The sequence below is a fragment of the Brachionichthys hirsutus genome, chromosome 14 (assembly GCF_040956055.1).
Source record: "Brachionichthys hirsutus isolate HB-005 chromosome 14, CSIRO-AGI_Bhir_v1, whole genome shotgun sequence".
NCBI classification, from domain to species: domain Eukaryota; kingdom Metazoa; phylum Chordata; class Actinopteri; order Lophiiformes; family Brachionichthyidae; genus Brachionichthys; species Brachionichthys hirsutus.
Window position 1 is genome coordinate 2,515,579 of NC_090910.1, and position 15,160 is coordinate 2,530,738.

At 52.5% G+C, this 15,160-nt stretch overlaps 1 protein-coding gene across 1 annotated transcript in view; it reads right to left on the minus strand.

Moving 5' to 3' along the window:
- The window catches only part of sspo (SCO-spondin), an 89,816-nt gene that overhangs the window by 25,201 nt on the left and 49,455 nt on the right, over window positions 1–15,160 (minus strand). Inside the window, 22 exon segments of the mRNA XM_068747943.1 lie at window positions 758–934; window positions 1,091–1,261; window positions 1,441–1,487; window positions 1,596–1,748; window positions 1,831–2,068; window positions 3,025–3,159; window positions 3,276–3,443; window positions 5,675–5,887; window positions 7,128–7,292; window positions 8,341–8,564; window positions 9,221–9,366; window positions 9,480–9,646; window positions 9,735–9,887; window positions 10,136–10,194; window positions 10,286–10,394; window positions 10,481–10,681; window positions 12,090–12,260; window positions 13,862–14,062; window positions 14,144–14,190; window positions 14,274–14,443; window positions 14,520–14,599; window positions 14,662–14,832. Of these exon segments, the coding sequence (XP_068604044.1) occupies window positions 758–934; window positions 1,091–1,261; window positions 1,441–1,487; window positions 1,596–1,748; window positions 1,831–2,068; window positions 3,025–3,159; window positions 3,276–3,443; window positions 5,675–5,887; window positions 7,128–7,292; window positions 8,341–8,564; window positions 9,221–9,366; window positions 9,480–9,646; window positions 9,735–9,887; window positions 10,136–10,194; window positions 10,286–10,394; window positions 10,481–10,681; window positions 12,090–12,260; window positions 13,862–14,062; window positions 14,144–14,190; window positions 14,274–14,443; window positions 14,520–14,599; window positions 14,662–14,832 (3,366 nt within the window).

Consider the following 15,160-nt stretch of genomic DNA (forward strand, 5'->3'; position numbering starts at 1 on the left):
ACCAATCGGGCAACAGAACACGCAGCAACCAATCAGGTAACAGAACACGCAGCAACCAATCAGGTAACAGAACACACAGCAACCAATCAGGTAACAGAACACGCAGCAGCCAATCAGATAACAGAACACGCAGCAGCCAATCAGATAACAGAACACACAGCAACCAATCAGGTAACAGAACACGCAGCAGCCAATCAGGTAACAGAACACGCAGCAACCAATCAGGTAACAGAACACAAAGCAGCCAATCAGATAACAGAACACGCAGCAACCGATCAGGTAACAGAACACGCAGCAACCGATCAGGTAACAGAACACGCGGCAACCAATCAGGTAACAGAACACGCACATCTCGTAGCTAGCTAGCTGATGAGTTAGATTCTAAATAAGCCGTAGCTAGCATCACTTCATTCACCATCTATGAGGCACTCTCCTAGAGACGCTAGCTACCTCAAATGTGAAGCTGTTTTCTGCCTCCTGCCAGATGTTTTCAAGCTAGTCTAGCTATATATCTATTCGTGTCATTACATTAGCATTCTTATAAGCTGTTGTTCTCTTATTTAATGGAAAAATGCCACATGCACTATCCGATGTGTATGTGGAATATGCAATTGAATATTTCCAAAATGTCCGAGCTGAACTTCCGATGGAAATTTACCGGAGATGTTCCGCCCCTTTGCAACCCTAGCCTGGAGTCACGTTGTCCATTAGACCGGGCGATCACATCGAGCTCCAGCTGTCGCAGAGTGCTGCGTACCTGGGCAGGGTCGTGTGTAACACAGCTGGGTCTCCTCGCTGCTCCTCTCAGCCTCCATACCTTCGGGACATCTTTCATCTCCTTCCTCCTCACACAAGCACGCCCTGTGCCGCGACGCAATACCTGCGCCGCAGCTTCGGGAACACACTGACCACGGCGACCAGGGGCAAAGGTCATCTGTAGTCAGCATAACCAGAACATGTTGCAACTGAAATTCTGTTTGTGCAAGCATAAAAATATATCCTAGAAATTTCAATTTGTGTCTTTTTGGAATAGCGACACATCTCAGATAATCAATGAATGAATTCATCAATAATCAGCGTGGGAACAGACCCAGGCAGGGAGACGCGTGGCACTCCTGCGCTTCTCTGTCTGGCCCCGTGCAGAGAGATCCATTGTTGCGTGGGGGGGGGTCGATGCAGGCATGGGTCCGAACCTGTTTGCCCCGACCACAGCTCACCGAGCAGTCGGACCACACTGACCACGGGGTCCAGCCTCCGTCCACTGCAAACCGCATGCAGGACTGGGTCAAAGGTCAGCGTTCCAGTTCAAGAGGAAATGAATCAATTCACTGTATACGTCAACTTTATGAGGAAAATAGCGCTTTAAGCTTTATGTTATTCATCAGCCTCTCGACAGTCTACTTAATTTGCCCCGTCTTTACGATAAATCAAAGGACCGACCTCTGCAGTCGATGTCTTGGCAGTAATGTCCCTCCGGGGTGCATGTGCTGGGAGACAAAACCAGGCCGAGCGTTTGCAAGGCAAAGCGGCCCACCTTTAAAATATCACACGTTGGATGGTGCAAATATTCCTCTGTTCGTGTGCAGCCATCTCACCATTGTTTGCACTCGCCCTGCAGCCATGCGTCCCCCAAACCGAACTCCCGGTTGTCATGGAGACAGAGAGGCGGGCAGGATCCAGGGTCGCAGGGCTTATGCTGGACTTCCTCGAACTGGCAGTCTGTCCCGTCCGTCTCTGAAATCAAGGACCTGTTTTACAACAGAAGCACAAACACGTTAGTGTTCTGTTCCTTTAAGAAAACAACGTGACCGTAGGCATTATAACACGTGCCTGTATCGGGTTCTCTGGCCCCTCCCACAGGACACGCTGCAGGACGCCCACGTGGACCAGGAGCTCCACACGCAGGTGGTCTGGCAGCTGTGATTGGTGCAGACGAGCTGCCCATCGGTGCAGGTGCAGTTGTTGCAGCCCGCCTGATGCCAGCTGCCGGCCACCCAGATCTGCCCCAGTGAGTCGACACAGTCACACTGCCACGGCTGCACACACATGCCGTCTTGCTGCAGCTGACCTGCATGCACACACACACACACACACACACACACACACACACACACACACACACACGCACACACACTGCATATTGTATTGTATATCTAATCATTCGCAATCCTGCTTCTAGCCTTGCTTCCTTTCTCAAGAAGCTCCTAAACTCTTCCATTCCCTCTTCTCTCACTGCTGATGCACTCGTCTTCCTCCTCTTCTTCGTCTCTGCCTTCGGCCTGCATTAATCTAGTTTCCAGCAGCGTCCCGTTAACAACGCTGCTGGGGGGTCGTTAACCCGGGCCTCGACCGATCTGGCATAACTTCCGTACATCTCCATCGTGGAGTCCGTCCTCACCTCCTCCATCACCGTGTGGTACGCTGGCGCCACCACCAGGGACAGACACAGACTGCAGCGCATTGTACTCCAGGACTCTGAGGCGTGCAGGTCGGATCACAGCCGACCCTTCTCACCCTGGACACGGACTCTTTGACCCTCTCCCCTCGGCAAAGTCTTAAGCCGGACGCCATTCCTGCCACAACTCTCTGCATTTATCCGGCCTTGGAGTTGGGACTGGCTCAAGGGAGGGACTGGCAATGCTACATTCGCTCCTGCTAACCGTGCAGCAGTGCTAAAGAAGTTACAGGAGACGTGACCTCGGGCCCCGTAGCGGTCCCTCACAGGAGACGTGACCTCGGGCCCCGTAGCGGTCCCTCACAGGAGACGTGACCTCGGGCCCCGCAGTGGTCCCCCAGTTCCAGCCTTCCTCTCAGCAGAATATCTGGCCATGATCAGGGCATCCTGCTGAGAGGGGCGTTGCTCTCATCTCTCTATATCGTTCTGTAATCTGAACGGACCCTTGAAAAGATCTATTTAAAATAAATAATGCTTTGAGGTGATCGGACATCGAGCTTCATTCACAGTGGCCTTCCCCAGCACACACACACACACACACACACACACACACGGCGAGCTGTCCGTACCCTCCGGGCAGTGGCATCCTGCCTGGCACGCGGCGCTGCCTTGGCACTCTATGCCCTGCTGCAGGTCTGAGCACCGCTGTGGGCACCGGTTGGCACACGATGCAAACTCCTGGCCTGGAGGACATTCTTTCTCATCTGACAACACAAACACAGAAGCTCCTGGATTTGAACATGAAGCCGCTATCAACACGCCGAGCTGTCCTCGAGGTCATGATGATCTGAGCTCAGCGTGGAAACGCGGCGAGTCTCACCGCAGGGTTTGATGTTGCACACTTTGACCTGGTTCTTCTCTCCTTCACACTTCTTCCCACCATTTTTGGGAGGGGGGCTGGAGCAGGAGCGAGTGTGTATGGCGCGTCCCCCGCCGCAGCGCTTATCACAGCGGGACCAGGGACTCCAGCGGGACCAACCTCCGTCCACTGCAGCACAACAAGCACACACAGGCATGAAGCACGAAGACAACCTCTTGTCTCTGTCTTCGACCCAGAGACAGAGACAGATTATTAACCAGCTGAGATGGCATCTGTAGCGAGCTCCCGGGTTCAGGTATCGGTTTGTGGTCCCGTCATTATCTGAACTGACAGGAGCCATGAAGAAGCAGCTCATTTACGAATCCTGAAGAGAGCGGAATCTCTGGGCTCTGAGCGGACTCTGGGCTCTGAGCGGACTCTCTGAGCTCTGAGCGGACTCTCTGAGCTCTGAGCGGACTCTCTGAGCTCTGAGTGGACTCTCTGGGCTCTGAGCGGACTCTGGGCTCTGAGCGGACTCTCTGAGCTCTGAGCGGACTCTCTGAGCTCTGAGCGGAATCTCTGGGCTCTGAGCGGACTCTGGGCTCTGAGCGGACTCTCTGGGCTCTGAGCGGACTCTGGGCTCTGAGCGGACTCTGGGCTCTGAGCGGACTCTCTGAGCTCTGAATGGACTCTCTGGGCCTTGAGCGGACTATCTGAGCTCTGAGTGGACTCTCTGGGCTCTGAGTGGACTCTCTGAGCTCTGAGTGGACTCTCTGGGCCTTGAGTGGACTCTCTGAGCTCTGAGTGGACTCCCTGAGCTCTGAGTGGACTCTCTGAGCTCTGAGTGGACTCTCTGGGCTCTGAGCGGACTCTCTGGGCTCTGAGCGGACTCTCTGAGCTCTGAGTGGACTCTCTGGGCTCTGAATGGACTCTCTGGGCTCTGAGCGGACTCTCTGGGCTCTGAGCGGACTCCCTGGGCTCTGAGTGGACTCTCTGGGCTCTGAGCGGACTCTCTGGGCTCTGAGCGGACTCTCTGGGCTCTGAGCGGACTCTATGGGCTCTGAGCGGACTCTCTGGGCCTTGAGCGGACTATCTGAGCTCTGAGTGGACTCCCTGAGCTCTGAGTGGACTCTCTGAGCTCTGAGTGGACTCTCTGGGCTCTGAGTGGACTCTCTGGGCTCTGAGCGGACTCTCTGAGCTCTGAGCGGACTCTCTGGGCTCTGAGTGGACTCTCTGGGCTCTGAGCGGACTCTCTGGGCTCTGAGCGGACTCTCTGGGCTCTGAGCGGACTCTCTGAGCTCTGGGCGGAATCTCTGGGCTCTGGGCGGACTCTGAGCTCTGAGTGGACTCTCTGAGCTCTGAGCGGACTCTCTGAGCCTTGAGCGGACTCTTTGAGCTCTGAGTGGACTCTGAGCTCTGAGCGGACTCTCTGAGCTCTGCGTGGACTCTCTAGGCTCTGAGCGGACTCTCCGGGCTCTGAGCGGACTCTCCGAGCTCTGAGTGGACTCTCTGGGCTCTGAGCGGACTCTCTGGGCTCTGAGCGGACTCTCTGAGCTCTGAGCGGACTCTCTGGGCTCTGAGCGGACTCTGGGCTCTGAGCGGACTCTGGGCTCTGAGCGGACTCTCTGAGCTTTGAATGGACTCTCAGGGCTCTGAGCGGACTCTCTGAGCTCTGAGTGGACTCTCTGGGCTCTGAGCGGACTCTCTGGGCTCTGAGCGGACTCTCTGAGCTCTGGGCGGACTCTCTGAGCTCTGAGTGGACTCTCTGGGCTCTGAGCAGACTCTCTGGGCCTTGAGCGGACTATCTGAGCTCTGAGTGGACTCCCTGAGCTCTGAGTGGACTCTCTGGGCTCTGAGTGGACTCTCTGAGCTCTGAGTGGACTCTCTGGGCTCTGAGTGGACTCTCTGGGCCTTGAGTGGATCTCTGAGCTCTGAGTGGACTCTCTGGGCTCTGAGTGGACTCTCTGGGCTCTGAGCGGACTCTCTGGGCTCTGAGCGGACTCCCTGGGCTCTGAGTGGACTCTCTGGGCTCTGGGCGGACTCTCTGAGCTCTGAGTGGACTCTCTGAGCTCTCAGCGGACTCTCTGAGCCTTGAGCGGACTCTCTGGGCTCTGAGTGGACTCTCTGAGCTCTGAGCGGACTCTCTGAGCCTTGAGCGGACTCTCTGAGCTCTGAGTGGACTCTGAGCTCTGAGTGGACTCTGAGCTCTGAGCGGACTCTCTGAGCTCTGCGTGGACTCTCTGGGCTCTGAGCGGACTCTCTGGGCTCTGAGTGGACTCTCTGAGCTCTGAGCAGACTCTCCTGGCTCTGAGCGGACTCTCTGAGCTCTGAGCGGACTCTCTGAGCTCTGAGCGGACTCTCTGGGCTCTGAGTGGGCGGGGCTGAAAGCAGCAGACTGACTGACTGACGACCTCTCTGACCTTTGCAGGGTCTGATGTTACAGAAGCGATGCTCTAGGTTCCCTCCTAAGATGCCGTCGCACCACGAGCCATTGGTGCCGGGACTGAGGAATGTACGGACCCTCTGCTGCTGACCCACTCCACAGGAGCGCGAGCAGGAGCCCCACACCCCCCAGTCCGTCCAGGAACAGTTCCTGAAGGCACAGTGGACCCCTCGACATGTCACGCCTGAATCTGGGAACACAGAGCAAAACGTGAATATAAAAAAGGCACAGCAGATACATTTTTAAACTTACACTTTAATACTTTGTTCTGTACTGTAGAAAGGAATTAGAGCTCTGAGTGATTAAACTAGGGTGTGTTGTGATCAGACGCTCGGAGGCTGTGAGTGATGGAAGAAATCAGAGAGAGAGCGAGAGGGACAGAGGACACTCTGCTCACTCGTTTCAGCTTCCTGACACAAACACCTGCTGGTTTGATGAATCATGTTTTTCCAGAGGTTAATCTCAGAGATGATAGATTCGTGCTGCTACATGAATCGATTAGTGTTAAGATAACAGATGTCTCAGACAAGCAGACAAATTTTTAATCCCCAGCGATGCATCAAGGGCAAAGATAATCCAAGAAGTCAACAAACAATCTGAGGAGACCACGTCTCGGTAAACGGTAAAGGGACACTCAGAGGGCTTTACACAAACCGGCGTCCACCATTGTGCTTTTCTTCAGGCTTCTCAAAACAACAACATTTTTGTACGTGGATGCATTGTTGATTTTAGCAAAAGAAGAAGAAGCTTTATTGTCATTACAGAATTTGTACAACAAAATTACAAGGTGAGAATGGAAAGTTAGTCCTGAGCGCGCCGCAACTACGGGCCAAGAAAACCTAACTAGAAAGACAATCAGAGATTGCAGACTCCGCCTCCAAAAGACTATTGGATCTTGTGAGACAGTAAACAGGGCTTCCGGATCAGAGGGGCCAAACCTGCTCTAGCTTGCTGCTCCGGAACGTACTACAAGACTCCTTCTGGACTCTTTTTCCCATCATGCCATTCGTGCCCCTCCCTCTTAAAGTGACAGTTTACAGCACAGGCACAATTCCTGATGTAAAAATAATTCTAGAATCTGGATCCAGATCCGGATCAACGGCATTCTCGGGGAGGACCGAGCCACAGATAGAACCTTGCTTGTGTAAAAATTTCAAGTCGATTGGGTTACTAGTTTTTGAGTTATGCGCTCGGACAGACAAACAAACAAGCAAACAAACAGACAAACAAACAAACACACCCAATTGCAATACCCTCGCCTCCCCTTCGGCGAGGGTAATAATCTAATGCCGGTTTGTTCCCGGGTAAACCCATTCAGACACAGAGAAAGGCCATGCTGGGATCTGAACCCATGACCTTTTTGATGTGAGGCAACAGCGCTAACCACTACGCCACCGGGCAGCAGATGGGTTGTGGTCCTACGACGGTACCTGAACACTGAGGCAAGTTACAGGCCTTCTCCTGCTGAGAGCCTCCAGAGCAGGGGGGGCTCACGCACTGCCGCCGGCGGGTCTTCACCACAGGCTGAAGAGCGCTGGAGCAGGTCTGAATGCAAGGACTCCATGCAGACCAGGGGAAGAAGGCGGCGTCCTCGTCTGAAGGAGGCTCACAAAGTTATTCAAACATTCATCACATTCACAAAAGAGCAGCCCAGATAACTAGATCATCGTTAGATAGTCTAAATTAGATCCTTTTTTTTCATTTAAAGTAAAGTATTTAGAAACATTAAAAAGAGCATTTGTTTAGTTTTTTTTTTTTAATGCTTCTTCTTTTGTAATTGAAAGTTACCTTATGTGGTGTCTTCATTTTACCAGCGTCCTCAAATAACTGGACGCTGTTCCGTTGCTCACATTGTCGTCTCATTTAACTTCTTTCAAGTTACATCCAAGTCTGGCACATTTCAGACAATAAATAAATGTTCCTTGTATCTCTTAACTCGACCCTCCCTGACATCCGAGTTCATGTTAGCCACACACACACACACACACACACACGCACACACACGCACACACACCACCCACTCCCTTCCTTGCTCTCACTAGATTCATGTATAAAATATTGACACATGAAACTATAATTTGGCTTTATGTGTACTTATATTTGCTCACTGTCTCTGTACAAATATTCTTGTTTTAGTAAAGCTTTTAAAGACAATTAAAGGAAAAATCCACGACACTTCCCAAACAGTAAAACTGTATATTGTATTTAGTTTGTTTTTTAACTGAAAGAATGATGTCATAGTTGTCCTTTGAATGATGCTCTATCTCGATTGGATGTGTCTTAAATGGGTTTCTAGGACCTTGGTGGCGTTTGGTGTCGTAGAATGGGCTTATATTCAATGCAACAAATAAAACAAAGATTAATAAAGCGCAGAATCAGTGGAAAAAGAAACCAAACATCAGCATCAACATTAGCATGAAGGATAGTTTACCTGGCAAAGCTGGTTCTTCTGTTGGACCAACTGTCAAGAAGAACAACAGTAGTAACAACTCATTCTGTAATAATAATAATGTAATAACTATTTATAATGGCTCCAAAATAAGGCTACATTTTGGTGAGCAAACACACAATCCTAAATGAGACTCCTGCTTGCCGTCACCCTTAAATGCCCTCAGTGACCCCACTCTAAACTAGTCCCCATACCTGGGCAGTCGGGGGCCTGGCAGTAGGTGGCTTCCTGGTGTGGCCCCCCCTGGCAGGTTCTCCCTCCGTGGGCCGGGGAAGGCTGTGTGCAGCCCCTGGTGCGAGTCTTCACTCCCAGGCCTCCACAGGACAAGGAGCAGGAGCTCCAGGAGCTCCAGGGTGAGAGACCCCCATCCACTGGGCAGTGCTCCAATGAGCAGTTCCACCTGCCATGTTCACATGTGCTGCAGTTGGGAGGAAATCAGCTGCTTAGTGGCGTAACGAATGGGACCATGACAGACCGTGTGGTGCGGCAGCTGCACGGCGAAGGACAGGAAGGACCTATCCCGGGTGGTGAGGACAGCTCAGGGGATTGTGGGTCACCGTCTGCCTGATTTGGACTCTGTTTACACCTCCAGAGTCCAGAGGCGGGCCAGACGCATCGCCACAGACCCCACCCACCCGGGCCACAGACTGTTTGTCCCGCTCCCATCAGGGAAGCGGTTCAGGACAATAAGAAGCAGCACAGCGAGGCTCAGTAACAGCTTCTTCCCCCGGGCTGTGAAAGCAGTCGTTCCCTTGTAGCGATCTGGGACGCTTTATGCCGGCCCTGCTGCTGCTGTTGCTATTTTGCACTACTGCCTGTGATTCACACTCTCTCTGTGTATATATATTGTTTCTTTAAGAGAGAGAATTTAGTTTTTGATTTGACTATGTTATGATGTGTGCCTTAAGCCGTGGGCCTTCTCACGATTTCATTATGTTCGCATAATGACAATAAAGTATCTTGAATCTTGAATCAAATCAGGAGTGTTGCATCTTAAAATGCTTCTTATGTTCTTCTTAGGGGTCGTGCCCTCTGTGTACAGGACCATACAACATGTAGCTGTGAGTATCTGACCAAGTGCTGCAGTCGTGGTCCAGTTTGTCTCCCGGCTGCAGCTCCTCTCCCTCGGTGACGTTCTGGGAGAGCAGAGACGAGACTGGCGTGACAGAATAACTCTGGAGCGAGGTCAGCAGCGCTCTGTCCACGAAGCATGGACACTCCTAAAACACGTCAGAGGGAAACGGTTAGATGGGGCATTCATCTCAGGAGATCAGTCACAAAATACAGAGGGATTTAAGTGAGTCTAAAGTGAGGGAAATGAAGGAGGGCACACCTGCAGACAGAGCCCACGGTGTTGGTAGGTGTGCAGAGGGCAATGGCAGCCTTCCTCGCAGCCATCAGAGTAGCAGCCCTCCCTGCCACTGACCTGGGAGCAGCTGAATGGACACCCTTCCCCTCTCTCACACTCCCTGTACAGCCTGCCTGGAGGGCAGCCCACCTCTGCAGGGCGACATGATGCCAGCTGAGTCGCAGAGTGAAGGCAACCAGACACCCGCGTGCCGGTTTCAGGTTCGAGACCGGGACTCACCGAGGCAGACCTGGGTGTCGCAGGTCTTGCTCTGACGGCCGAGGCCCCCGCAGGGCAGAGAGCCGCAGAGACGAGAGCGCGACTGCTGTCCTCCCCCACAGCTGACGGAGCACACAGACCACTGTGACCAGGGACGCCACAGGTCCCCCGAGTCTGGGGTGAAAAACATCCTGAGATGTGGACCACATGGGGGACAGACTTTAACCCGGCCGAGGGACGGCATGGACAGACGCCGGTACCTGTGCACAGGTGTGTGTTGCAGCCTTTTTGCTGTTCACTGGCTCCCGGGCAGCCTCTCCCGCCGCTCTGAGGAGATGGGTTGCTACACTGGCGTCTCCTGAACTTGACTCCTCCTCCACAAGGAAGTGAGCAGTCAGTCCAGGACGCCCATTGGCTCCAGCCACCGTCAGCATGGCAACCGGGGACGGATCGACACTGCAGAACTCCGTCCTCACACGAACTGAACGGCGATCCAAATGCAGCAATAATTAATCTGCCCATGAGAATATGCAGCCGCGTCCTTCATGGCCCGAGAGTCAGCTGAGCCGTACCAGTTTGTGCAGCCACCGATGATCATGTCTCCTGGATTCACAAACTGCCAGTCAGCTCCACCAGGCCATACCCATGATGCATTGCTGGAGCCTGGTCTGAATGCCATCTCTATGTCAGACAAAGAGAACAAAAAAACATTGATCAGGCAAAGTTTGAACACCTTCAATCCATCGAGGTCAGGCTGTGGTTCCGACCCGGAGCAGAGTTGTTGTAGTATTTGCAGCGACACTCCTGCCTGGACACACACACTCCATCCTGCAGGACCATGTCGCCCGGACACCCGCAGGTCTGGCTGCACCCAGACGAGTCCAAGCACTCTGTGTCTCCATGGACATCTGAACAGGACCAAGGACAGGCTTTCCCACAAGGCCAGTCTTCCTGTCCTCCCATACAATCTGTATAATGCAAGACAGGGAACAGCAGCAGCAGAACACGCTGAGTGGAGTCTAGTATGGGTTAGTGTTGTCCTTTTTTTTATTTAACCTTTATTTAATCAGGTAAGTCAATTGAGAATGAATTCTCCTTTTCAATAGCGACCTGGACCTAAGCTGCATGTTTTTTGGTGGCGGGAGGAAGCCGGAGAACCCGGAGAGAACCCGGAGAGAACCCGGAGAGAACCCGGAGAGAACCCACGCAGACACGGGGAGAACATGCAAACTCCTCACAGAAAGGCCACAAGTTGGATTTTGAAACTGCGGCTTTCTTGCTGTGAGGCGACGGTACTAACCACTGTGCCACCGTGCGGCCCAAGGAGTCGTCTGGAGTGGTCTAGTGCAGCGGTCCCCAACCACCGGGCCGCGGCCCGGTGCCGGTCCGTGAGGCATTTGTTACCGGGCCGCACAGAAAGAATAACTAATTTATACAATTTCCGTTGTATTGATTATTAGCGTCTAAAAGGTGTTTTATTTTTAAAAACGACCGGATTTTCGCCAACGTAACATTCGCCTGTGAATTTTCATGCTTTACGTGGTACGTTACTAAAAAAAGACATGAACTAGTGAAGAATAATAAAAAACAAACGTCTTTGGAGATCTTCTTTGCTAATGGGAAAGTCCAACTGAGGAGGAAGAAGAGGCGTCGACGACCTCCATGAAAAGAGTCAGACTTAAAACTCGGGTTTATCTCCAGCTGATTAGCTTCGTTAACGAGGCAGTGAAGGGTGCAAAACTGCTTTGGCACATAGAGACCAAGAACCCGGAGTAAAACACAAGAACCCTGGAATAAAACACAAGAACCCGGAGTAAAACACAAGAACCCTGGAATAAAACACAAGAACCCTGGAATAAAACACAAGAACCCTGGAATAAAACACAAGAACCCTGGATTAAAAGACAAGAATGTGGAATTTATGACACAAAAAAAAGGTGAACATGAAGGACAAAAGTGATTATTGAGACCACAATTTATGGTGGATAGATATTGGTGTAATACTTGTTTAGTAGTTATTGCAATAGCATAATCTAAAGTTTATTGGTAGGATTATAGTCCCCTTTTTTTTATTTAATTACCCCCCCCCCCCCCGGTCCGTGAAAAAATTGCCCGCCATGAAACCGGTCCATGGCAGGAAAAAGGTTGGGGAGCGCTGGTCGAGTGCTTGTTCGTGCAGGAATCCAGCCAGACTTAAACAAGTAGCCCCTTGGCCGCGGGTTGATCAATGAAATAAGTGATTGATTAACTGTGTAGCAGGAGCCTGTCTCTGCTTTTGTCATTAACCCCCGTTGAACTCCTCCCAGCCTCACCTCCAAGGTCAGATGTAAAAATGCAAAGAGATGATGCCTTGTTTTCAATTCCTTTTGTGCTGACCTGCGCAGACGGTGACGTTGTCATGGCAACCACGTCGCTGCCTGCTTACTCCAAGACAGGGGAGGCCCCCAAACCTGGAAGGAGGACTGTTACACTCTCTGGTGCGAGTGGATGACCCAGAGCACCCTTCACACTCAGACCACGCCGACCAGCGACTCCACAGTCCATGAACTATAGGGAGGGCAAGATAATCAATAGGTTTAGGTGATTAGTGATTGAAGAGGCTTAAAGAGCAGGACGAGGAGAATCTAGAGAAGTGGAGGTCTGCTCGAGAAAAGAGAGGAATGAAGGTGAGCAGGAGTAAAACAGAGTACATGTGTGTACATGAGAAGGTCCCAGGGGGGACAGTGAAGCTACAAGGAATAGACGTAAAGAAGGGAGAGGACTTCAGGTACCTCGGGTCAACAGAGCAGAGTGATGGAGAGAATGTGGAAAGGAGGGGAAGAATCGTGTGCAGGCAGGCTGGAAGGGGGGGAGGAAAGTATCAGGTGTGCTCTGTGATAGGACGAAGGGACAGGTCTACAAGACAGTGGAGAGGACAGCCATGATGGACGGCTGAGAGACAGTGGTGAGGACAGCCATGATGGACGGCTTAGACAGTGGTGAGGACAGCCATGATGGACGGCTTAGAGACAGTGGTGAGGACAGCCATGATGGACGGCTTAGAGACAGTGGTGAGGACAGCCATGATGGACGGCTTAGAGACAGTGGTGAGGACAGACATGATGGACGGCTTAGAGACAGTGGTGAGGACAGCCATGATGGACGGCTTAGACAGTGGTGAGGACAGCCATGATGGACGGCTTAGAGACAGTGGTGAGGACAGCCATGATGGACGGCTTAGAGACAGTGGTGAGGACAGCCATGATGGACGGCTTAGAGACAGTGGTGAGGACAGACATGATGGACGGCTTAGAGACGGTGGTGAGGACAGCCATGATGGACGGCTTAGAGACAGTGGTGAGGACAGCCATGATGGACGGCTTAGAGACAGTGGTGAGGACAGCCATGATGGACGGATTAGAGACAGTGGTGAGGACAGACATGATGGACGGCTGAGAGACAGTGGTGAGGACAGCCATGATGGACGGCTTAGAGACAGTGGTGAGGACAGCCATAATGGACGGCTGAGAGACAGTGGTGAGGACAGCCATGATGGGCGGCTGAGAGACAGTGGTGAGGACAGCCATGATGGACGGCTTAGAGACAGTGGTGAGGACAGCCATGATGGACAGCTTAGAGACAGTGGTGAGGACAGCCATGATGGATGGCTTAGAGACAGTGTCTCTGAGGCAAAGACAGGAGGCGGAGCTAGAAGTGGAGGAGATGAAGATGCTGAGGTTCTCCTTGGGAGGGACCAGGTTAGATTAGAAATAAGACAATAAGAGGGACAGTGAAGGTTAGACGTTTTGGAGACAAGGTCAGAGAGACCAGACTTTGATGGTTTGGACATGTCCAGAGGAGAGACAGGGACTATATCGGTAGAAGGATGCTGAGGATGGAGCTGCCAGGGAACAGGACTAGAGGACGACCCAGGAGAAGAGACATGGACGTAGTGAGGGAGGACATGAGAGTGGCTGGTGTTGGGGAGGACGATGCAAAGGACAGGGTGAAGTGGAGACGGTAGATTTGTTGAGGCGACCCTTCACGGGACAAGCAGGAAGTACAGTAGTAGTACAGGAGTGATTAAGTATTTGTTCATTAATAATAATTTATAAACAAGTTTTCTTCTGTTTTTTATATTTCATTAGGGACTGATAACGGTGCCTCACCTGGACAGAAGGTGATGACAGGGCATAGCTGTCTCTGGATTTGAACTCCGACCCCCTTGTGTGAGTCCTGTTCTCCGGGACAGGCTGCACCTCCCGCCTTGGCCTCAGGGCAGCCACAGCTCCTATACCGGGACACCGACTCTGCTCCACAGGTTCTGGAGCAGGGAGTCCACCCGGACCAGCCGCACCAGTCACCGGACACTGGAAGTACAGAGAGCTCGGCATTTACAGTCGGCCCACCTTTAAATCACCTCGTCATTAATGAAGGGGCGTGTCTTTCACCTGGACAGGGGTCTCTGGAGCAGTTCAGCCTCCCAGCATTGCAGGTGCTGAAACAAACACCAGGTGAAAACCTCATTATTTTCCTGTCTCTTGTATCCAGACGTGAAATATTGCTTCTTGCGTGTCTGACCAATTGTTACATCCATCAGGGGTTGCGGTGGTGTCCCCGGGGTCCAGCCTGAGTCCAGTGTCGAGGTCCAGGCAGGGACAGTCCCCTCCGGCCACGCAGACTGTCCCGTTAGCCGCGAGGACCTTACCCCCGGTGCAGTAACACCCTGGCTCACACCGCCACTCGCAGTGCTAGCCCAGGAGAAAAAGGCTTTTGTATCCCGAGAAGGAATGAAGGATGGTTCGTGGTTGATGCTGAGATACTTACGGCCAGGTCATCGCAGGAGCGGGGGCAGGACGGCCCACAGGCGCTGTACGCTGTCCCCGGGACCTGAGAGCACGGCGCCACTGGAAACACACCGCCGTGACTGTGACACCCCCCAGACGTAACCTCCACGCCGTTAACCAACCTGGGCAGTGATCCGTGTTGCAGCCGGCGACCTCAGCCCCCAGACCCTCGCAATAGTTCCCCTCCCCCTCTTGACCGGGACTGTCACACTGTCGCCTGCGGCTTCGGACCCCTCCGCCACACGACTTGCTACACATGGTCCAGTGATTCCAGTGGCCCCAGCCACCATTAACTGGGGGGGGGGGGGGGGGGGAGACATCATGAAACAAAGGATTGCTGAAGGGACGAGTCACTGTCAGAGGCTGCTGAGTCAGCGGTTGGGCAGCTGCACAGTAGCTAGCAGCAACGCAAGAAGAAGCAGCAGAGACACGAAAAGATATCGAGTTTAGACTCGAGGTGTCAAGAGCCATTGAAATACGGCTGGATAATAATGATGTAAACATTTTAACAAAACCTTTAATGAGCGAACAAAGAAAGAAACTATGTTCAAGTCAGATAATCAAGATGATTATCCCATATTGCCCCCACTAGAACCCTGCGGTCCCAAAACGCTGGCCTGC